This window comes from Muntiacus reevesi, chromosome 7, assembly GCF_963930625.1.
Source record: "Muntiacus reevesi chromosome 7, mMunRee1.1, whole genome shotgun sequence".
In the NCBI taxonomy this organism is placed as follows: Eukaryota; Metazoa; Chordata; class Mammalia; order Artiodactyla; family Cervidae; genus Muntiacus; species Muntiacus reevesi.
This window is the reverse complement of record NC_089255.1, coordinates 20,047,321-20,070,039: the sequence shown is the minus strand read 5'-3', so window position 1 is coordinate 20,070,039 and position 22,719 is coordinate 20,047,321. Positions and strand designations below refer to the sequence as shown.

General features: G+C 50.5%; 1 protein-coding gene across 1 annotated transcript in view; it reads right to left on the bottom strand.

The window, feature by feature from the left end:
• Positions 1-15,665: 15,665 nt before the first annotated feature.
• Positions 15,666-22,719, bottom strand: part of CD276 (CD276 molecule) — a 32,645-nt gene continuing 25,591 nt past the window's right edge. The window contains exons 7-10 of the mRNA XM_065940946.1: positions 20,501-20,635; positions 19,760-19,801; positions 18,357-18,392; positions 15,666-17,070 (exon numbers count right to left, since the gene is read on the bottom strand). Coding sequence (XP_065797018.1) covers positions 17,048-17,070; positions 18,357-18,392; positions 19,760-19,801; positions 20,501-20,635 — 236 coding nt within the window. The 3' untranslated portion in view covers positions 15,666-17,047. The remainder of the gene's footprint in view (positions 17,071-18,356; positions 18,393-19,759; positions 19,802-20,500; positions 20,636-22,719) is intronic.

The following is a 22,719-nucleotide window of genomic DNA, read 5'->3' as shown; positions in this document are numbered from 1 at the left end:
ATGGGACGTTGTAAGATAGCAGTTAAGTGAATTTTTACTTAGTCAAGTGCCTTTTCCCCATCAGGTTTGTACATTCTGAATGTGCAGTGGCTATCAGTGAGGGATGGACTTGGCTAGCCTTGCTTTCCAGGTCTCTTTATTCCTCTCCTAAGTAAGACCCTGCGGGATGTGGCTGGATGAGGGCCTGGAGTCAGAGCTCTCTCCTGGAGGCCCAGCAGAGCACACCCAGCTCCAGGTTATTATTACGTGCTCCACCACCCCCATCTGGTTGCCAGGAAGCTCCAGGATTGCAATGAGAGTGCTCTTCATCATGGAAAGGAGAGCTTAATGTTCTAGGACAACTTCCTCTCCTCCCTGCCCTCTACTCCTCCTGGTGCTCCTCTGTTCACAGGTGCAAGGCAAGCATTGTCCAGTCATCCTTCACGAGGAAGCTGACACTCCTCTACTTTTTAAAGATGTGAGCCCTGGGCTGTGGACTCAGTGATAGAGAACGGCTGTGATGAGTGAATCACTCTTTCACCTGATTGCCCCTGTGATCAGTGGCCTTCCTAGGATGGCTGGATGAGATAAGGGTTCAGTGGCTGGACAGGCTCAGTTTACATTAAGAATTAGGGATCAGGGAGAAGCAAGGGAGAGGCTCTGTGTGTGACTAGGGTTGGGGCTCATTTTGCTCCCCTGACTCAGCTCCCTGATGTCTAGTGTAAACCGTCCTTCACATACAAAATGCAAAACAACTTATCACTCTCCTGCCTTAAAACCTCCTATGAAAGAAAGAAAGAAAGAAAACTTCAGTGGTTCCCTAATGGCCTTTAGGATCACAAAGGACATTTAAGGCAATTCCCTGGCAGTCCAATGGTTAAGACTCCCCATTTCCACTGGAGGGGGCGCTGGTTCCATCCCTGGTTGGGAAACTAAGCTCTCACATGCCTCATGACCCCTCCACCCCTGCCAAAAAAACCCCCACCACCAACAAAAACAAAGAACGACATTTAAGACCTCCCTAGCTTGGTGTCTGTTGGTCCCTGTCCTCCTTGCCACTTCCTCCATGCAGCTAGTGTTCAAGGCAGATGAGCTGCTCAAAGTCTCTGAAGTGCCTGCTTCCCTCTTGCCTCTGAGTTCTCAAGGCAGTGTCCCATGGTGGGACTGACCTTGCTTCCCCTCGGTATTGTGTAAGGCCTAGAAGTTCCAGCTCTAGAACTGAGCAAAGCTGGTTTAGATCCCTGCTTTATCACTTGCTGACTGTGGGAAGAGGGGCAAATAGCTTAGCCTCATCGGAGCACAGAGGACGGATATGGTACCCATGCAAGGGCCGGGGTGTCTTTCAGGGTGTGCCCACTGATAGATTTTCACGTATGACCCATTTTTATTTATATATTTCTTCGCTGCATGATGCAGCATGTGGGATCTTAGTTCCCCAACCTGAGATTAAATCTGACCCTCGCCCTGAGTCTTAACCACCAGACTGCCAGGGAAGTCCCGAACGTGACTCGTTTTGAAAGTGAAAGTGAAAGTGACTCAGTCGTGTCCTGATGCTGGAATGGGTAGCCTTTCCCTTCTCCGAGGGATCTTCCCAACCCAGGGATTGAACCGAGGTCTCCCACATTGCAGGCGGATTCTTTACCAGCTGAGCCACAAGGGAATCATTCATTATTCCCTGTTGTGTTTGTGTCTGGTTAACACTTGGCCTCCCTTTCCTACCTCTTCTTAGTGGTCTTGTTAGACTGCTGTGATTGGAAAACTGAAAAGGACACCTCCTTGGCCCCCATACAGCAGAGGCTGTGTGTGAGCAATTAGAGGCCCCTTGGCAGATCTGGAGGTTCTCTATGACTGCTTTGGACTGTCTGGGGCTGGCAAGCCTAGTCGTGGAAATGCAGCCGCATTTCAGGGTTGAATCTTCCGACTCGGGGTATGGGGAGGCAGCAGCACCATCCTGGCTCCCTAGTCCGGCTACGGCAGCAAGGTCCTGAGCCCAGTGCTCCCAGTGATTCCTCCCCTACACCCATATTCTTTTTGCTGCCATAACCAAGTGCCATGGACTAAGAGACATTAAACAACACAGCTTTGTTCTCTTAACGCTGGAAGTGAGAAGTTCAAAAACGCACGGGACAAAAAAATCAAGGTCAGCAGGCCTGTGTCCCACCTGATGTTCTAGTAGAGAATCCATTTCCTTGCCTTTTCCAGTTTCTATAGGGTACCTGCATTCCTTAGGTCATGGCCCCCTCCTCCACAGGCAAGCCAGCTCGTACTTCTGTCGTCCCATTTCTTTCCCTTTCTTTATTTTCTGACTCTGCTCTCCTGCCTCCCTCTTATATTAATATAACCTCCCTAGTGGTTATGTTGGGACCACTTGGATAATCAAGGATAATCTCCCCATTTCAAGATTCTTTTTTCTTTTTTTTAAGTTAAGTAGAGTTGATTTATGGGCTTCCCTGATAGCTCAGTTGGTGAAGAATCTGCCTGTAACGCAGGAGACCCCGGTTTGATCCGTGGGTTGGGAAGGTCCCCTGGAGAAGGGAAATAGTTGATTTATAATATTGTTAGTTTCAGATGTACAGCACAGTGATTCAGGGTTTTTTTCAGATTGTTTTCTATTACAGGGTATTACAAGATACTGAATATAATTCCCCGTGCTGTACAACAAATCTTTGTTGCTTATCTATTTCGTGTGTGCTGCTGCTGCTGCTACATCGCTTCAGTTGTGTCCAACTCTGTGCGACCCCATAGACGGAAGCCGACCAGGCTCCCCCGTCCCTGGGATTCTCCAGGCAAGAACACTGGAGTGGGTTGCCATTTCCTTCTCCAATGCATGAAAGTAAAAAGTGAAAGTGAAGTTGCTCAGTTGTGTCCGACTCTCAGTGATCCCATGGACTGCAGCCCACCAGGCTCCTCCGTCTATGGGATTTTCCAGGCAAGAGTACTGGAGTGGGGTGCCATTGCCTTCTCCAATTTCATGTGTAGTTGCTTGTATTTGTTATTCCCATACTCCTCATCTGTCCCTCCCTTCTTCCCTCTCCCCTTTGGTAACCATAAATTTGTTTTCTATGTCTGTGAGTCTGTTTCTGTTTTGTATATAAATTCACCTTCACTTATATTATTTTTAGATTTCACATATAAATGATATGATATATCACTTGTCCTCCTCTGATTTACTTCACTAAGTATGATATTCTCTAGGCCCATCCATGTTACTGCAAATGGCAATATTTCAGTCTTTTTATGGCTTATATTGAGGTCTTTAAACCATTTTGAGTTTATTTTGGTATATGGTGTGAGGGAATGTTCTACCTTCATTGATTTACATGAAGCTGTCCAGCTTTTCCATCACCACTTGTTGAAGACACTCTTTTCTCCATTGTATACTCTTGCCTCCTTTTATAGATTAATTGACCATATGTTTAATTAAATGACCTTTCATAGATTAAATGACCATAGATGCATATGTTTATTTCTAGGTTCTCTATTCTGTTCCACTGAGCTATATGTCTGATTTTGTGCCAAAACCATGCTGTTTTAATTACTGTTGCTTTGTAGTGTAGTCTGAAGCCTAGAAGGGTTATTCCTCGAACTTTGTTCTTTTCTCTTCAGGACTGCTTTGGCAATTCTGAGCCTTTTCTGATTTCCAGTATATATTTTAGGGATATTTGTTCTAGTTCTCTAAAAAATGTCATGGGTATTTTCATAAGGATTGCATTAAATTGGTAAATTGCTTTGGGCAGTATGGCCATTTTAACAAATATTAATTCTTCAAATCTAAGAACTAATAGATATCCTTCCATTTCTTTGAGTCATCTTCAGTTTCTTTTATCAATGTTTAATAGTTTTCAACATATAGGTCTTTCACCTCCTTGTTTAAGTTTATTCCTAGGTATTTTTAATGCAATTTTAAATGAAATTGTTTCTTTTCTTTCTCTTTCCAGTATTTCATTATTAGTGTAAAGAAATGCAAAAGATTTCTGTATATCAACTTTATATCCTGCTGCCTTATTGAATACATTTATTCTAATAGTTTTGTGTGCAAACTTGTTTTCTATGTAGAGTATTATGTCATCTGCAAATAGTGACAGTTTTACCTCTTCCTTCTGATTTGGTTACCTTTTATTTTTTTATCTTGTCTGGTTGCTCTGGCTAGGACTTCCAATACTATGTAGAATAGAAGTGATGAGGGTGGGCATCCTTGTCTTGTTCCTGAATTTAATAAGAAGGCTTTCAGGTTTTCACTATTGTGTATCACGTTGGTTGTGGGTTTGTTGTGAATGGCTTTTATTATGTTTAGATATGTTCCCTCTATACCCACTTTGATGAGATCTGCAAAGTCTCCTTTAACATTATAAGGTAGTATTCAAAGGTTCTAGAAATTAGTATGGGGCTACTGAGGGGAGTAGGGGGCATTATTCAGCCTACCATAATGCCTTTCTAAAGTGGTCAAGGTAGCAGGCTCCTGGCTGGTCAGTTCTACAGTATTCTGAGAAGTCATTCCTGGAGACCCAGCCTTAAGCCTCCTCCTTCAGCTCTTCCAATGATTTGGAAACACCCAGTAAGTAAAAAACTTAGTGATTTAACAGGATTTACCCTGTGTTCAATCTTTTTCTGCTTAAAGTACAGTACCTTCTGTTTCCTTCACCCAACTATGACTAAAATACCAATTATCCTTCAAGTCTCTGTTTATCTTTGGGAAGTGAAGTGAGTGAAATTGCTCAGTTGTGTCTGACTCCTTGCGACCCCATGGACTGTAGCCTACCAGGCTTCTCTGTCCATGGGATTTTCCAGGCAAGAGTACCGGAGTGGGTTGACATTTCCTTCTCCAGGGGATCTTCCTGACCCAGGGATCGAACCCGAGTCTCCCACATTGCAGGCAGATGCTTTACCCTCTGAGCCACCAGGGAAGCCCCTGGGAAGACTTCCCCAATTCCTCCAAAGTTCCTTCTCTGTACTCTAGACCCCACAAGTCCTCCTAGATCAAATCTCCCTAGTGGACCATGACCCCTCCATGGAATCAAATGAAAAGGAAGTCTGCAAGTGAACCAAAGGCCATCAGCTGAGAGCAACTTCATAAACATTAAGCCTTGGATGTGGGCCGAGGCAGGTGTGACCTAAGATGGACTGGGGCCATGCTGTCTCAACCTTACAAAACTCCTGGGACTCAAAAAAAAAAAAAAAGAAGAAGGGTATTTTCAGATACAGAAGCAAATCAGCATCCGGATACACATGAAACTGTACATTCTTCAGGTCCAGGGCTGCTGTCCAGTCTGGGGCTTCATGGCCCTTAATCCAGAAACACAGAATCAATGACACATGACAGAAAGGACAGGCCCTGATCCATAGGAAGATGTGGAGGGTCAAATCTAGAAAACCACCAATGAGCAGAAGCTGCATTTCCCTTGGCAAGGCAGAAAAGGGAACAGGCCAGATGATGCCCTGGGTCTATGGGAGGCCCTGCCCCTACCTTACCTGGGACAAGACCAGCAGTCTGGCCCCAGTACCCAGAAGGGCATGCCCATGCCTGGGTATCAGTGGAGCAAGGAAACAAGGAAACATGCAACACATCAAAGAAGACTCTGCATGCCACCTTAGATGACAAGCATATGAAGATGGGACAATAGGGAAAGACGGCCCAGCAGAAGGCCACCTCCACTGACAGGCAAGAACTAAAAAGCCCAAACTAGAAAATGCAGAGGTTCTATTCTGCCTGTGGCTATCGTATGCTGTGGCATCACACAGACCCCATGCCCTCCCCAGGCCTCAGTCTTTCCCGCCTGTACAGGGGGAACAGTAGACTCTATGAAAAGGTCCAGGGAAATAAGGAAAACAAGAAGGCGCTGTGCAAAGTAGGGAGTTAGGGAAGACAGAGGAGTGGGAGACGCAGATCCTGCACCGCGGCAGGAAAGAGGCTCCGGCTGAGGAGGAGGCCTGGGAGGCCTGGGGTGTCACTAATGAGGTCCCAGCAGACAGGGCTGGGCATGAGTGAGCTGAAGGATCCAGCCCTCCTCCATCCCGATGCTCGGCACACTTCAAATTAATAATTAAAATGCTTCCTGTCAGATTCCAGCCTGACACGTAATTAGAGCAGCTCCAGGCTTTAGGCAATGGTGATGAAAACAGTTCTTGTTAGAAAGAGACTTTTCTGGGGATCAGCTGGATGAGGATAGAATCCTCCTCCTTGGATTTTGCCATCAGGTCCTCCCTCCGTCTGCATTCCAGATAGATATAGACAGGGGTTTTCCTTGCAGCCTGGGGAGGGGCAGGGGCATGGAAAGGAGCATCCATTTCCCCTCTGCCTGCTCCAGGAGGTGGCTGGACATAGTGCCATCCTAGCTGACATGAGAGGGCAGAGCAGGGCTCTGTGCAGGAAGGAGGTAAGGTGGGGATTCCCTGGACTTTCAAAGTCCGGACAGATAAAATCTGGTCCTGCTACAGATTCTGAATGCCACTCCATCCTGTGCACACAAGATATTGCTATCATAGCCTTTCTTTTTTTTTTTTTTTTTTTTGTTTTTTGTTTTTATTTTTTTATTTTTTATTTTTTTCAGATTAATTGAAATATATAAATGTACTCTTTAATCAACTCTTTTCATTGAACTAACTCTTTTTTTTTTTTTTTTTTTTTTTCAGTGGGTTTTGTCATACATTGATGTGAATCAGCCATAGAGTTACACGAATTCCCCATCCCGGTCTCCCATCCCACCTCCCTCTCCACCCGATTCCTCTGGATCTCCCAGCGCTGCTGGGTAGTTGCTGAGCTCGGTCACCAACTCTTCAGAGGTCGAGGCATCTCAGGCCCCTCCCCACCTATTCCCTGGCATCTACCACCTCTTTCTAGAGCAAAAACCTTCCTATCAACAAAGCGGGGTGTGGACCCCAGAGTTCTAGCTCCCAGCCCTGGGTTTCCTCAGCCTCCCACGAGCAAACGTTGGAGGTGCTGTCCATGGTTCCACAGAAGCTTCCAGTTTCAGTCTCTTCTCCTAGCAGTTCTCCCAGAGCCTCAGCCAGTCAACCCCTTCCTCCGGAGTCCAGTCCCCGAACTCTGTCAAACCATCCCACCTGCTCACCTGCCACCCGGCCTGGCCCCCTCAAGACTGTGAAAGGACCACCACTGCTAAGCTCATTTGGGAGAGTCCCAAGTGCCTACCTGGGGGCTTCACCCTGATGGCTCTGCTCTTAGGAGCTCGGCAATCAGCACTCATGCCAAAGCTACCTATCAGAAGAAGAAAATCATTTTAAAGTAATGTTGTGTTGCTTCATTGAAGTTGCCTTCATAAATATTTCAAAGGTGTTTATTAGGAAAACCACAGGAATAGAGAGGAGGCTGTGGAGACGGAGAGAAGAGATGCCTCGTGAGGTCTCAGCTGCCTCTGCCACCACCACCAATGAAACATGTACTCCCTCAGAGGGCCTGGCCCTGTGGGGGCTGCAAAGAGGACAAGCCCACTTTGTTGGGTTACCCTCCCCCGCCTTGGGGAGGCAGCTACTCCGAAGCCATGTTCTGTCCTCAGATTAAACCAACCCCAGGAGGCAATATAACAGAGTCCTGTGGAGCCGGCGCTGAGCTGGTGCAGGGGCCTCCTAGGTCCTCCTCTGAGGGCTGTTCCCAGTTGCTGGACAGTTGTTCCCCTCCTCTGACTCAGGCTTCCCTTGTGGCTCAGTTGGTAAAGAATCCGCCTGCAATGCGGGAGACTTGGATTTGATCTCTGGGTTGGGAAGATCCCCTGGAGGAGGGAAAGGCTACCCACTCCAGTATTCTGGCCTGGAGAATTGCCTGGGTCACAAAGAGTCGGACAAGACTGAGGGATTTCCACTTTCACTTTCTGACCCAGTGCTGCAGGGGAAAGAGCTGGGAGGTCCCTTCCTGGGCAGGCTAATGTACCCAGATTTGTGGATGCTCTCCTTCACTCTCCTCTCCCCACTCCCTCACTTACTGCCCTCTCCCCAAGCACATACCCATCCAGGACCACATCAGACTAGGAACAACAGAGCCAGAGCAGGTGCCCAGGGTCAACCAACCAGCCCCAGGAGCCCCTCAGCCCAGGCATCTCCGCCTTGTCTTGCCCCGCTCCAGTGGGCAGGGAGAGCCCAGCCCAGGATCCTGAAGAGGTGGTAAGACTGGTGTCTTCTTTCCCTTCTTCTCTCTGTGGGGGTGGGGCAGGGCTGGAGATGCCTTGACTGCCTCTGATACAGCTCCTTCCCTTGGGAAAGAGCCTCTTTCTCTTCCCCAAGCCAAAGCCAACAAGTCAATTAAACCCCGAGAAAGCAGATTCGATCTGCAGGCCAAGGGATTACATTGATCTGCAATGCTGGTACCCTGGGGGCCATGGCTGCCTCCCCTCGAGCCTGAAGCTCGTCTTCTGCCATCTTCAACTGAGACTTGATCAATCCTCCCCACCCCCATCTCCATCCTCCCGTACCCCTCCACCCCCACCACACCTTGTCTGATTGCCTATCCCCTCTCTGTTGGTCTCAGGGCAAATCTCTTCTGTTTGTACAGGCTGAGCCTGAGGCCATCTGTTCAGACCTATCCATTCACTTGGCTTAAGTGCAGGTGAGGTGCCCCTTGAAGCCTCAGTCCTTTGGGCAATCTCTCTTTATCTCAGTCAACCAGAGAAGTTGGGGGGGGGACTGTTCTTGACCCCATTTTGCAGAAGTGACCTGCAAGGACACAGGGTACCCAGCACCCCAAGGGTTAGGAGGTAGCAGTCCCCACATAGAATGTGGGGGTGGGTGAACAGAGCTCAGAGAACCTTCCATGATAAATAAAAAGGAGAAAGACTTGCAATTACCATATCAATTGTTTCTGGGTAAGTAGGGGCTTCTAAGAGATTTTTAAAATAAATTATTCCTTTAAATAGGTTAGGCACCCTTTGACAGCCTCATTTACATTATTCCTTTGCTGAGAAATCCTTTTTTTTTTTTTTTTTTTCTGGGGATTGTGCAGAAGTCAACTTCAGCCTCAGTGTGAATTCCATTCAGAGACTGGATGAATGTGGTTTGGGTACTTAGAGGAGGCCAGGGGATGCTCTGTGCCCCGGGCTGGGCGGGCAAATCCAGAACTACTCTGGGGAGAAGGAGATGAACTTCCAGAGAGCAGCAAAGGAGCCAGGGCTTTATTATGGCTGTGAAACACTTGAGGTGCAGTCAGGGATCCAGGGGATTCACAGCAGGGAGTGCGTAGGATTTACACAGGCAGAGAAAAGAGGGGCAGATTCAGTGAGGGAAGAGCTTGAGCAAAGGCTTATAAAGAGGATTGAATATGGCCCATCCAACTCCTCCCGCCCCATCAGTCACCTCTGGCCCCTTCTCCCTCATCACCCATCCTCCAGACAGAGCAAAATGGACTCCTCTCCTAGCACTACCAAGCCCACTCCACAAATGTCCCAGGTCTGGAGTCCCTGGCCACCAGCACACTCTCTTGCTGTGGTGGTGGTGTTGAGTCATTAAGCCGTGTCTGACTCTTTTTGACCCCATAAACTGGAGCCCACCAGGCTCCTTCTGTTCATGAGATTTCCTAGGCAAGAATACTGGAGTGGGTTGCCATTTCCTTCTCCAGGGGATCTTCTGATCCAGGAATTGAACCCAAGTCAAGTCTGGTAGGCTGCAGTCCATGGGGTCGCAAAGAGTCGGACACGACTGAGCGACTTCACTTTCACTTTTCACTTTCACGCATTGGAGAAGGAAATGGCAACCCACTCCAGTGTCTTGCCTGGAGAATCTCATGGACAGTGGAGCCTGGTGGGCTGCCGTCTATGGGGTCGCACAGAGTCGGACACGACTGAAGCGACTTAGCAGCAGCAGCAGCAGCAGCTCCTGCATTGGCAGGCAGATTCTTTTACTGCAGAGCCACCAGGGCAGCCCACACTCTTTTGCAGGGCTGACCCCTATCCTCCCGGCTGCATTAGGTGGGTAGATACTCAGAAGGGCAGCCTGGATGGAGAGACCAAGGAAATCAGCACCCTGGCCATGCTTCCCATGTCACAAGCCCTTGGCGTGGTCAACCATGGAGGCTAAGCTCCCTCTGCAACCTGGTCAGCTTCGGGTTCTCAGAATGTTTACTGATGTGCCCACCAGTGAGCATGTAGACTTCAAGCCATTAGGAAAGCTGTAGAAATAAGAAGTAGGGTGTTCATTCATTAGCAACAAATTATCTTAGCAAATAAGGCTAAATGTCAGTTCAGTGGCCAGCAGAGATACATGTTGGTCCTTTCCCCCAGTGCCTTGAGAGTGAGGGTCGCATTCTGCAGGCACTGCTTAGGAGAGGATATTGAAATACAAGGGGGCTTCCCAGGTTGCGCAGTGGTAGAGAAATCACCTGCCAGTGCAGGAGCCTTAGGAGACATGGGTTCGATCCCTGGGTTGGGAAGATCCCTGGAAGTAGGAAATGGCAACCCACTCTAGTATTTCTTGCCTGGAGAATCCCATGGACAGAGGAGTCTGGCAGGTTACAGTCCATGGGGTTGCAAAGAGTTCGGACATGACTGAAAGACTGAGCATGCACATTGAAACACAAGAGGCAGGAAGGGAATGAGACAGGGTGCAGACTAGCACCCCAGGAACCTGACAGCCTGAATTATGGGACTAGACAGGTAGACTCCAGATAGCTAAGCTTTGAGACTGAGGGAGGACTAGAGGCCAGAGACCACTCAGGAAGGTGGTGGAAGGCTGTGGTAGAAGATGCTAACCTTAGGCCACTTTGGCTGCAGCAGGTCTGCAGAACAGTATAGGCCACAGAATACACTGGGGCAGAAGCAAGTTTGAGGCAGGGAGGAAAGGAAGCAGGAAGAGTGTAAAGGCTGTTTTCTTGAGCCTGGCACACTCGCGCAGCCCGCTGGGCTGCAGTGAGCAGGACAGATGGTCCTTCCCTTCGTGGTGCTGGAGGGAGGGAGGGAGCCAGGACCAGCCGCATGACTGTGCACATCTGGAGGCCTGGGGGCAACAAGGGAGAGGGAGAAGGGGAGGCAGTCGGAGGAAAAGGAGGGAGCCCCCTGTCGCCTGTCCACAGGCTGAAGGGGGCTGCACCGTCACCCCTGGCGCCCCCTCTTTTCTCACTTCCCCAGAGCCTGGGTGCCTGGTCTGACCAAGAGTGGGAACTTAGGGTTCCTGCTCTCCTCTGGGCCCTGCAACACAAGGAACAGGCCCTCCTCTTCTCCACACTAAACAAGATCCCTCCCCCTAACCTTCATTGCACCTATATTTTCTGTTCTTCGTTTATTGAGAAAACAAACACTCTTTGGTCTGATTCAGTCTCATTGAGAACAGCTGGCTTGTCTCTTGCCCCTGGTCTCAGAAGCCTCTGCTCTGGGCTGTCTCTCTGAATCCTCTTTTGCATTAACTTGTAAGGTAGGCTTGGGCCCCTGGGGTACACACATCAGCTATTTAGCAGTGATCTCATTTAGCTGCATCAGAACTTCTCGGGATGGGCTGGGGAACTGCTATTATTAAAACTTCCTTAAGTGACTCTAAGGTGCAGCCAGGGTTAAGAACCAGTGGACTGATGTGACGTGGAGCAGGAGCGTGGTGCCCAGGATTATCTATTAGGGGCTGAAACATTTTCATCCATGGGCCTCCATCTGGAAGGGACAATGAGGAAACAGGTCCAGAGGAGGGCGATGGGGATGAGGAAATCATATCAGCTGAGGGGAGGGGGCGATTTTACTGCTCAGGTGCTGCGGAAAGGCTGGGAACAAAGGTCACAGACCCTCTGCTTCCGAGGGCTGGGACGTGTGTGCCCCGTGAGGCCTAGCGTTCCCTGTGCTATAACAGGCACCGCCTCATTAGTGCTGAGACAGTGTCACTATAATTACCTGGAACTGGTGGAGCCAAATGGCAGGTCACGAACACCCTCAGAAACAAGTGCAGAAAATTGAATGTGCCCTGAGGCACCTGCCTCTAAGTGAGATGCTGATGATTGTGGCCCCATCCGTTGCGGTCAGGTGCGGTGCACGCAAGATGCACCTTTCAGACCAAGGCCCACCCCATCCAGCAAGAGTCAGACAAGCTCACCTCTAAGACTGGGGTCCTAGAACCATGAAGACCCCTAGCTCCTGGAGAATTGAGGCGGGGCCCCCACAAGTTAGGTGTTGAAGGGCAAGGCAGTGCACGGTGGGTGGGGGAGGAAGAGAGGTCCGCAGGCCTCATCCGCTGCTGGGTCAGGCTCCACTGTGAGTCTGAGTGCCTGGCTGGGGTGGCAATTCCTGGCACCCTTGCTGCCCTGTCTAGAATCGTTTTGCCAGTGGCCCTAAGTGCCCTTCACTAGCACGTTCTTCCTGCCACGAGGACTGGCTGCAAAGGCAGCCCAAACAAGTGGCAACTCTACCAACACTTAATATCTACAGGCCTATGGGCCAGTGATTAGTGTGAGGCTGCAGACTGTAGCAACTGGAGCACAAAGCTGCAGAATTTGTCTCCAAACTGTAGAAGCTGCCAAAGTCTATTCTAGAACATCAGTGCTAGGAGATACTATGTAGCCATTTAGAAAGAATGAAGGAGGTCTCTGCAAAAAGCTAGACACAAAATAGTATATATAGTAGGATCCATTTATATGACGTTCAAGAACAAGCAAAATGAATCGATGGTGAAAACAGCCAGAGCAGTCTCTCTGGGTGGGGCCATTGACTAGGCAGGGTCAGGAGGGAACTTTCTGGATCCTGAAAGTGTTCTATATCTTAATCTGGGTGATATTTACATAGTGATGTAAACACTTCTTTAAAAATTCACAGAGCCATACACTGCGGACTAGCATCTTTTTTTACACACTAGGTGTATGAGACACCGCAACATAAAGAGTAAAGAGAACTGACTCGAGAAAATGGTAAAGAAAACAGGGGGAAAAAACTGTAGAACAGAATCTGTGATTTCATTTTTATAAATGAGTAAGCCTGGGGAAAAGTCTGGAAAGATAGCAAACTGTTAGTAGTACTTCCCCCTGAGTGAGGGGATTGGAGGTGAAGACAACCAGTTTCTACATTTCTATATTATTTGCATTTGTGGTGTTTGAATCCTCTGTCCCTCATACCTCCTCCACATTCCAGCCGCTCACTTCATGATGGCTCCATTCCGGGTCACCTGAGTGTCCTGCACTAGGAGGCCTGGGTACGGGGCTATTCAGGGCTATCTTTGGCTTCACGTCTCAGTTTAAGACTTGGGCTTTGCATTAAGATCTTTGGCCATTGCCCCGCTCAGAATTTGCAGGATCTGGGACTTTCCTGACAGTCCAGTAATTAAGACTCTGTGTTTCCACTGCAGGGGGTGCAGATTCAAGTCCTAGTCAGAGAACTAAGATCCCACATGCCATGTGGCCAAAAAAATCTTTTTCACTACTAATAAAAAATAATCTGCCAGGGTCTCTGCTTATTGTGGAGATTCCCTGGAGAAGGAAATGGCAACCCACTCCAGTATTCCTGCCTGGGAAATTCCATGGACATAGCAGCCTGGTGGGCTAGAGTCCATGCAGTGGTGAAGAGTCAGATACAACTCAGCGACTAAACAACTGTTCCTTGGCCCACACGTACCAGCATCCCACTAGGCAACCACCTCCCAGGATGAGCCAGGTCAAGTGCCTCTGCCTGAAGAGACACCATGGAAGGCACTGTCCATGCTTGTGAGAGAGCGCTCTGAAGAGGAAGAGAGCAGGGAGAGAAAGGCAGGGTGACTCAGGCCCGCCAGCCATCCTGTTTGTACCCCGATACCCAGTCTCCTCCTCCTGAATGGTCAGAGCCACTAATTGGTCTTCACGGCCTTGGTTACAAATGGTCCTGGAGGTGAATTCCGGTCACACCTCAAGCCAGGAAAATGAACCCTGCTCTGTCCCCTCTTTAATATGGATGTGACACCTGCAGGCTACAGCTTGTCACACTGTGAGAATTATTTCTCCATTAAAATGCAGGAGTTGGAGCTTTGCCCAGGAAGAGCAGCTAAAAATACTGCTCTCTGGGGGCACCAGTCACTGGAGGGGACTGAATGGCCACCTTCCTCACCCTGCAGCCCCTAGGGAAGTCCCACACCCGCCGGGTCCCTCCCTCAGGCATCTGATACAGGGTCGTGTTTGAGCCATCTCCCAGCCCTGTCCAAAAGAAAAAGCACCAATTTCTGGGCCTGTTTTACTGATGGGCAAACTGAGGTTTAGACAACGTGCCCTGGGTCACTGTGCTCCATCTGCAAAATCGCCGAGGGAGCAAGTGTGTGCAACCCGACTGCAGGGAGGGGAAGATAAGCCATCACACGTGCCCAGTACTTTATGGTTTGTAGTATCTTCTTCCCATGTTGTCCAACCCTCACAACAATCCTACAAAACAAGAACTACTACTGGCCCTACTATGCTGGTGTGGTTGATGCCTGGTGAGGTGAGGTCACGCTCAAGGGTACAGTGAGAAACAAGGGGCAAAAGACAGAACCTCGGCGAAAGGTTTTTGAATCTAAAACCTACCCACAGCACCAGTGGGAGGGCCTTCTAGTAAGGTGACTGGACTCACTTCTAGGGCCATCAACTTTAGAAGAAGCACCCCAGTTTGGAAATAATCCCACATATCTTTCCCAAGGGCACACATCACCCCTTCTTTTTAAAAATATTTTGCTGTTTTTAAAGTTTTTATTTATTTGGCCATGTGGCATGTGGGATTTTAGTTCCTTGACCAGGGTTTGAACCCCTGACCCCTGCATTCAAAGCACAGCATCTTAACCACTGGACCTCCAGGGAAGTCCCTTCACTCCTTCTTAACAGATAAAGTAATGAAGGTTCAGAGGGATGAAGGATTTGGTCACAAGTCAGTAGCAGAGCCAGGAACAAAAGTCAAAAAGGAAAACAAGAAAAAAAATTAAAAACAAAACAAAAGTCAAGTGTCCTGACTCCCAGCCCAAGCTCTTCCTGCTACCCTAGGGCCCGAAGAGTTTGGGGACTGACTGATGGGCCAGTTCTGAGACCCTGGCCCCAAGGGTAAAGGAGCCCAATGCACTTCTTCAGGCTCCCACATCCTTGAACCTGGTTCTCTGGAAATGGTTTGCTTGCCATGTTCACCTCCTCATCTTAGTCTTCGAAACTGGAAGGTGGTGAAAAATCTCAGGCCTATTTTTCATATAAGAAAACTAAGGCCCTGGGACTTCCCCGGTGATCTAATGGTTAAGAATCCAAATGCAGGGGGCAAAGGTTCAATCCCTAATCAAGAAATTAAGATCCTGTATGTTGCACAGCGTGGCCAAAAAAATAAAAAAAATCTAAAGCCCAGAGAAGTTCAACTCCCAGCTCAGGATCACAGGGCAGGGCTAAATGAGGTCTTAGACCTGGATATCTGACCCAGGCCTGTTGCCCATTCCACTGTGTCAGCCAAAAAGAACATGCAGAGTTCCTTTTCTATGTTAGCTTCTTCCTGGGTCTGTTTCCCCATCCATGAAATGGGGGCATGAGGCCTTAAACAAGCCTGGAGTCCGAATCTTCTGAGATACAGATGTTAGGTGACACTTCTAGGAGTGGCTGGAGCCCCATACAGTGACCAAAGGGCCTGGCTTTCTGGACAGCCAGCATCCTTACCAAGTGGGTAACTGAAGTTAGAAAAGGGGCCATGAAAACCCAGCGACTTAAGGAAAGTGAGAGTAAGGAGATCCAGGCACCCCTACTCTGGGCCTCAAATGTCCAGAAGGGAATTCTTCCAGTCGAGCCCTGCTGCCATACAATTTAGAGAAAAAGCTTTCTACAAAGGCATTTATTTTTCCCAAAATGCACCCCCAGTTAACAAAATTTCTCAGAGTCCCACATTTAAATTAGAAACCCCCACATCTTTCATTCCTGGGGAAGGGAGGGATGTCAACAGGAGGACATCAGGTCCTCAGAAGTTTACTCCACTGGAGGTTGGGGACTGGCCAGAGACAAGCCAGAAACTGTCTGCCCAGCTCCGGAATAGCACCATGGTGGAGGAGGGACTGTCCCTGCTCTCAGGCTTCCCCTGCGCTGCAGCTCCCAGATCCCCGGGGTCTGTCGGGTCTGGGCTGCCTGTCCCCGCTGTGCATGCCTGGAAAGACACTTTGGAAACCATCAGATGCTCCAGTTGGGGCGAGAGGCTCTGTTTCTCCTTCCAGGTTTCTGGGCAAGGATGCGGGGTGGGATGGGCGTGAGGTATCCAGGGAACTGTGGTCCAGAAGAGGGGTTCAGCAGGAAGCAAGGCAGGAGCCCCTCACGAGTCCCTCTTGCCTCAAGGGTTTCTCGCTCCTTAGGGAGGGGCTTGTCTTCTGGCGCAGGGACCCCAGTACCTAACACAGTGCTGACGCCCAGAGATGCTCAGTGAACGTTACTTGAATGGATCAATGAAAGGAAAAGCAGAGGGACAGCAGCAGATCCCAAGTAGGCCCGCGCAGCCGCCCAGAGACCCGGTGTGACCAGCACGTACTTCCCGTGGGGAGGGCGGGTGGAGGGTGGGGCTCACGGGGCACAGCCCAGGGCGCCCCGGAAGAGGCGGGGCCGGGGGAGGGCCTCACGTGTTCCAGCACGTGCACCTGCGCGTCTGCAAGCCTGGGGGAGGGGCCCGGTGTTCCCTTAGTGGAGGAGGGAAGAGGCTGACTTGGCCAGAGCAGGAGGCAACGCCTGTAGTCTGGAGGAAATACTAAGGCTGCAGTGGCCTCCGCTGAGGAGACAGTTACGGGCGGATGGGGGAGAAGGCTGAGAAGTGATAACTAGTGTATCTGGACCATCGGAGACAAGGCGACGGGGAGACTGGGTACCACATCTTTGGAGACAAATGGCAGCCAGATGGTCCGTGTAGCATATCCTTTGGGGAAATACGGTGGCGGGGAGGTCTGTGCATTGCGTCCGTAAGGAATAAAGCAGCAAGATGATTTAGGTATCGTGTCACTGGAGAAATAAGGCAGCAGGATGACTTGGGGATCGTGTCCATCAGAGAAATAAGGCTGCAGGGTGGTCTGTGTATCGTGTCCTTTGCAGAATGAGTAGATCCGCCAGAGTGGACGCCATCTGTTCTAGGCAGGGAAGCCCCCCGCCCAGAGCTCACACTGAGGCTCCAGTGCAGCCAGAGGCGGGAGCCCCAGGGCAGGGGCAGCGGCTCCCTGAGCCTCGCTGTCAGACTATTTCTGGTCCATCATCTGCATTTCATGATGGGAAAGAAAAAAGAGGGGGGAGCGTTAAATGCGGGAGTGCTAGTCTCGGGAGTATGCCAGAACCCCAGGGATGTGGTCACATACTCGGGTGATGGGGGGGTATGTGTGAGGGGGCCGGCAGTCTGACTGGCAGCCCCCACACCCAGCAATGCCCTCAAGGCTCAGATACACACACAGCTGCTGGGCGTCAGACTGACCATGAGGGTGCCTGAAGGAGACTGCCCAGTCCTCGTTGGCTTCTCTCAATCCCCCTGGGTCCAGCCACCTTGCACCCTTCCCTTCCCTTGGTCTGGCACACTCTTCCCTTCCCCATGCTGGCCCCCACCCTGTCTGTCCCCTGATTCATCTTCTCCACTCCATACATTCATACCCATGGCCTCACTCTCCACCATGATCTGAATGGACAGTTTATTTCCTAACAGGGACAACAAGGCAACCTGAAAGTTACTTAAAGCTCCATAGCCTTTGGCCAAAAATTAAGGTCCCCAAACTTTCGACCTTCGAAGTGGAAGCCACTCATACTTAGTGATAAGTCTGCAGCGAGAAATAGCTTATTCAAAATACACACACACACACAGAGATATACATATATTTATAAACAAACAGACAGACACAGAGGTGTAGCTCCTGGTCACTTTTAATAAAGAAGAATCTCAAACTAAAACTAACCTCCAACCAACCACTTCCTAATGCAACTGCTGATGTTATGATAATCTGACTAATAACCATCACTAACAATTATTAACCACTGACTATGTACCAGGAATGTGCCTGTCCAGCTGAAAACCCCATTTCCTAGCCTCACTTGAGTTGCAGTCACGTGACTAGGTTCTGACAAATGGATATAAACAGGAGTGACAGGAGCTATTTCTAGTCAAGCCCTAGAAAAAAATGTCCCCCCTCTCTCCTCTTTCCCTCTTCGTTCTGGAGGGTTGTGGGAGCTGGAGCAGCCACCTGGACCTGGCAATAGAAGCTTTAAGTAGAAGGAGGCAGAAGCCCCATAGGAGGAAGCTGGTTCCAGGGTACCAGTGGCCTTAAGACAATCTCAACTCCTGTCCCGGTTAAGCCTCTGTCATATCTGTATCCTGTTAAGAGCAGTTGGGACCTTGATTTCTCCGCCTGCTGCCATTTCAACAGGGAGGAGTCGAGGCTGTTCTTCTCAGGGAGGGAGCCTTGGGGCAGCAGCAACCCCATCACCAATGACCACCCCCTAGCCTCCTACACAAAAGGGCACACACACACACAGATGCACAAACACCACATGTCTTTACCTTCTTTGTTTTCAGAGTGTTTCAGGGGCCGCAGGGCTGCAAAAAAGGAAGGAGTACACAGTGAAGGGGGGAACTGTGGAAAGTGGTGGTAAGGGAGAAATAAAGTCTAGAAGAAGGACTGGGAGGAGGAGGCAGGAGAGAGAAGTTGAGAGGGTGAGGGAAACATCACAACACTGGAAAAGGGGTCTCAGCTGCTGCCCCCAGTTCCAGTTCTGCTCTGTGACTTGTCACTCCTTCCCCAGGCCTCAGTTTTCTGCATCTCTATAATGGGAACAACTTCCCAGCCCTCCTGTGAGTGAGAGATGTGAGAGTACCCTAAGCCTGCTCTACAAATAGGGTTAAGTGACGTGCTAAAGGAGGCTGCAGGTGTCACTAGGTAGGCCCGGGATCTTGCAGAACTGAGACTAGGCATGTCTCTAACCCCCCCTCTTCTCCCCACTCCCTCCCTTCTGCCAACTGAACAAGAAAAATGAGGCCTGATCCCAGGCTGTGTCTACACCTGCCACACCTGGACACCAAAGGCAGAGAATGAATTGGCACAGTTTACGGCAGTCCTCAGAGATGGATCTTCTGCCCTTTCTTCTCCAGGGACTGGGGGTAACCCATGTCAATTGGCACCATCACAGAGGGCTCAGCAAGGACCTGCTCCCCCAGTCCCTGGGCCCCGGGGAGGGAAGGCGGCGAGGCCTCCAGTGGCCGTGGGGCACCAGGGCCTTGGCGCCTCTTCTCTAGGCTCCAAGCTGGTGTCCCCACAGTGCCAGGCCCTTTGCAAAGTCACGCGAGAGAGGTTCAAAACGGCCCTCTGGTGCCATCAGGAAAGGCCAGGAGGCCATTTTACAAATGGGAAGCTGAAGCCCAGAAGAAAAAAGCACTGACCAAAGTTATTCAGCCTCTTACCAGAGTGGAACTGTGTCAGGCTAAAAACACAGCGCTAATAACAGGACTGAAAACTGTGGAGCCCTATGCAGGTCCCTGGCATGATATTCAGCCCTTAATATGCATGATCTCATTTAATTTAACTCACACCACCTATGAAAGGAGCAGCTAGGCAGAAACTGAGGCCCAGAGAGGCAAAGTGACTTGCTCAAGGCCACTCGGCTTATATGAGCTGGGGCTGGAACTAAAACCCAGCCTGCCCTGCTTCCCAAGCCAGGTCCTTCAGGGTGGAGTGGCCCTGGGAGGTGGGTAAAGGTAGACAGGAGAAATGAAGCAGCCCCTGGGAGACCTGCCTCTAGGTCTGCTGCTGAGCAAAGGCCAGACTCACCTGGGCCGGGAGGCCTCAGTCCACGGGACACATTTCATTCAAACCTTCAAGTAAATGGGGCCCCTCCAGACCTTGGGGTCCCCGCCCCTGTCCCTGCATCCGTCCTTAGCCAACACAGTCCCTCTGGGTTCAGACTTACCCGTCTTGGATCCTTCTCCATCCCCATCGTGGTCCTCAGCTCCTGGAAGAGGGAACAGAAACTTCCTCAGCCCTACTCACCTTCATCACTGACCTTCTGCTCCTGGGAATGCAGGAGGCAGGTAAATGGGGCTGAGCAGACCTGGCCTGTGGCAGGATGAGAGGGATCCCAGGCAGGAGCCCGCCACTCACCTGGCCAAGGACGATCCACTCACTCAACCACCCACCACTCACAGAGTCAACTTCCCTACCAAGGTCAAACCTCCTACCTATCAATGTCAACTTACCACCTACCAATCACCAAGTCAACGCACACTGACCCAGCAAGCAGCAGCTGCTTCAGACACTGTCCACTCTAAGGATGACACATCCTCTCATGGGGACACACAAACCCACAAAGCAGTCACGCCTGCATGGCTCGATTTTCACGTGCTCTCACCCATAGACACACTCGTGTGACTTATGCTCTCACAGTCACACACACACACATCCCTTTGTTACACCTTCACTACTCACTCCTAGTCACACTCACACTCACCCTGCCTGTCTGCACACTCACGGGCAGGCTCACACTTGTTTAAGCACACGAGATCTGTTCAGCCTCCAGATCACACACATACACACACAATGTAGCTGCATTGGCACACACATTCATTCTGTCACTGGAAAGTGACACTCCTGTTGATGTCATGGACACACCAACATACCCCGGAGACACCTGCACACCCCCTCTCTCACTTACCTGCATTCTCCTCCTCGCAGCTCTGTTTGATCTTTCTCCAGCACACGAAGGCCAGGGCCACCAGCAGTACGACGAGGCAGATGGAGAGCCCCACGGTCACCCACAGGGCCTCGGGGGGGAAGGTCATGGGCTGCCCTGGGAGGGGAGATGGGGAGAATGGGGAGAGACTGTCATGCCTGACCCCCAGTGGCCCTGAGGACAACCCCTCTGACTCCAAAGTGTGAACAGGGGGCTCCTATCCTCATGGGGCCCCCACACCATGATGGGAGCTTACATAAGCTCCCATAACCCTTCCCCCCACATTCACAAACCCTCCAAAACCTGACACAGCTGGGATTGCCATGGGCAGGCCTCAACCTGAGAGGGTTGAAGAATCTGTGGTCCACGAAGCTCAAGAACCTTCTATGGCTCCCTACTGACATGAAAAGAGTGCTTCAAGCTTCTCTGTAATTCCATTCTCTGTAGAGATGACTGACTGCTCCCAGCCCCTGCACCACTGCTGTCGGTGTCCTCTACCTGAAAAGTGCTTCCTCACTCTCCATCTGGCTTATGATTCCTCCCCAGGAAGCCCCCCTTTCTCCCCCAGCCCCACCTGGGGATATTCTCCACCTTACAGATCAGGAGTTGGCAAACCACAGTCCATGGGCCAAATCTGGCCTGTGGCCTGTTTTTGTACAACCCATGAGCTAATAATAGTTTTACATTTGTAAAGGGTTACCAAAAAAGGAAAGACAGCAGCAACAGAGATGTTATGTGGCCCACAAAACCTAAAATACACATACATCCAGTCTTTGACAGAAGATGTGTGCAGATTCCCGCATAAAGATGAGGGTGGACACGGAGGGCACCAGAGTACAGGTTTACCCCTGAGAAGGAGACTTGCCAGGGGAAAAGTGCTGTGAAACACTGAGGGCTCTCCTGTAGGCTATCTCGGAGCAGAGGGAAGGAGCTGAGCTGCCCTCGGCTGGGTAAGGACCCACAGCTGTTCCCAATGCACTATCCTCCCGCCCAGCCCAGGATCCACATGGGGTCCTAGGCAGAGCCCTTGGGACAACACATCTAACAAAAACTCCTGCAGGAGATGCCATCAGAGCAGAGAGCAGTGCCATCAACCCTCGGGCAGTGGAGGCCTTAACGCGGATATGGGGGTTTGCGACCAGGGTCACTTCCAACAGGCATGGCCGGTTACACTGCTGCTCTGGATATCAGCAGCAAAGGGACCCATCACCCCGGGGAACAGGAGCAGGAGAGAAAGACAGCAGCTGACACAAAAGGACGGGCAGGCCAGCCCATGAAGTACATGGAAGGGACCCCTGAGAATCCAAAGCGGGGGAAGCTCCTGCAGGAAAGCATGGAGCAGACCACAGAAACGCCCAGCAAGTGGGGCTCCTGCCCTGTCGAGCCCTGGGCTGGTGTTGGTACCTGGAGCACAGGTCTGACTTGCCTTCATCCCACCAACCAAGGACAAAGCGGGGCTCAGACCTGCATCCTCAGACTCCACATCCAGGACTTGCTCCACAGAGCCCCCTCCACATACAGCACATGCAACTAACCTCCAGCAGGTGCAGAGGGACCAGGCTGGAGGACTCAAAGTCTGAATCCCAGAACGTTTTCCAAGGCACAAAGCTGCCCGAAGTGAATAGAGGCCAAGGGCTCCAAAGTAGGGCAGACCTGCTCTCGCAAAAACAGGAGGCTGGGTGGTGGGGAGGAGAGGAAATTAGGCTGAGAGGCTAAAAGTTGGATTCTGGTTCATCTGATCACTGCAGGATGCTGGAGCCAAGGTTCACAGACCCCCATGGATGAGTGCAGCAGGGCCACAAGCCCTCAAAACTTAAATGCAAATGACTGCATTTATCATGTATCCAGTTTTCAGAGAGGTGGCTAATCCCCAAAGAGTCAGAGCCACTGTGCTAGACTGTGGCCTTGGGAAAGTTCTCTCTTCTCTCTGGCCTTTAGCTTCCTCATCTGTGAAATGAATGCACTTTAAATGCCAGCTACTACAATTTTTAATATTTTTCTCTCAGGTGGGGAAATGTCCCCACTGAGCAGGAAAGGAGGATAGTACCAGGAAGCGCATGGAAGAAACCCCTGGGGATCCCAGGGTGGGGCTCCTGCAGAAAAGCATGGAGCAGAGTCACAGAAACACCCAGGCGGAGGGGCTCCCACTATGTCCACCCCTAGGCTGGTGTTGGTGCCTGCAGCACAGGTCAGGCTTGTCC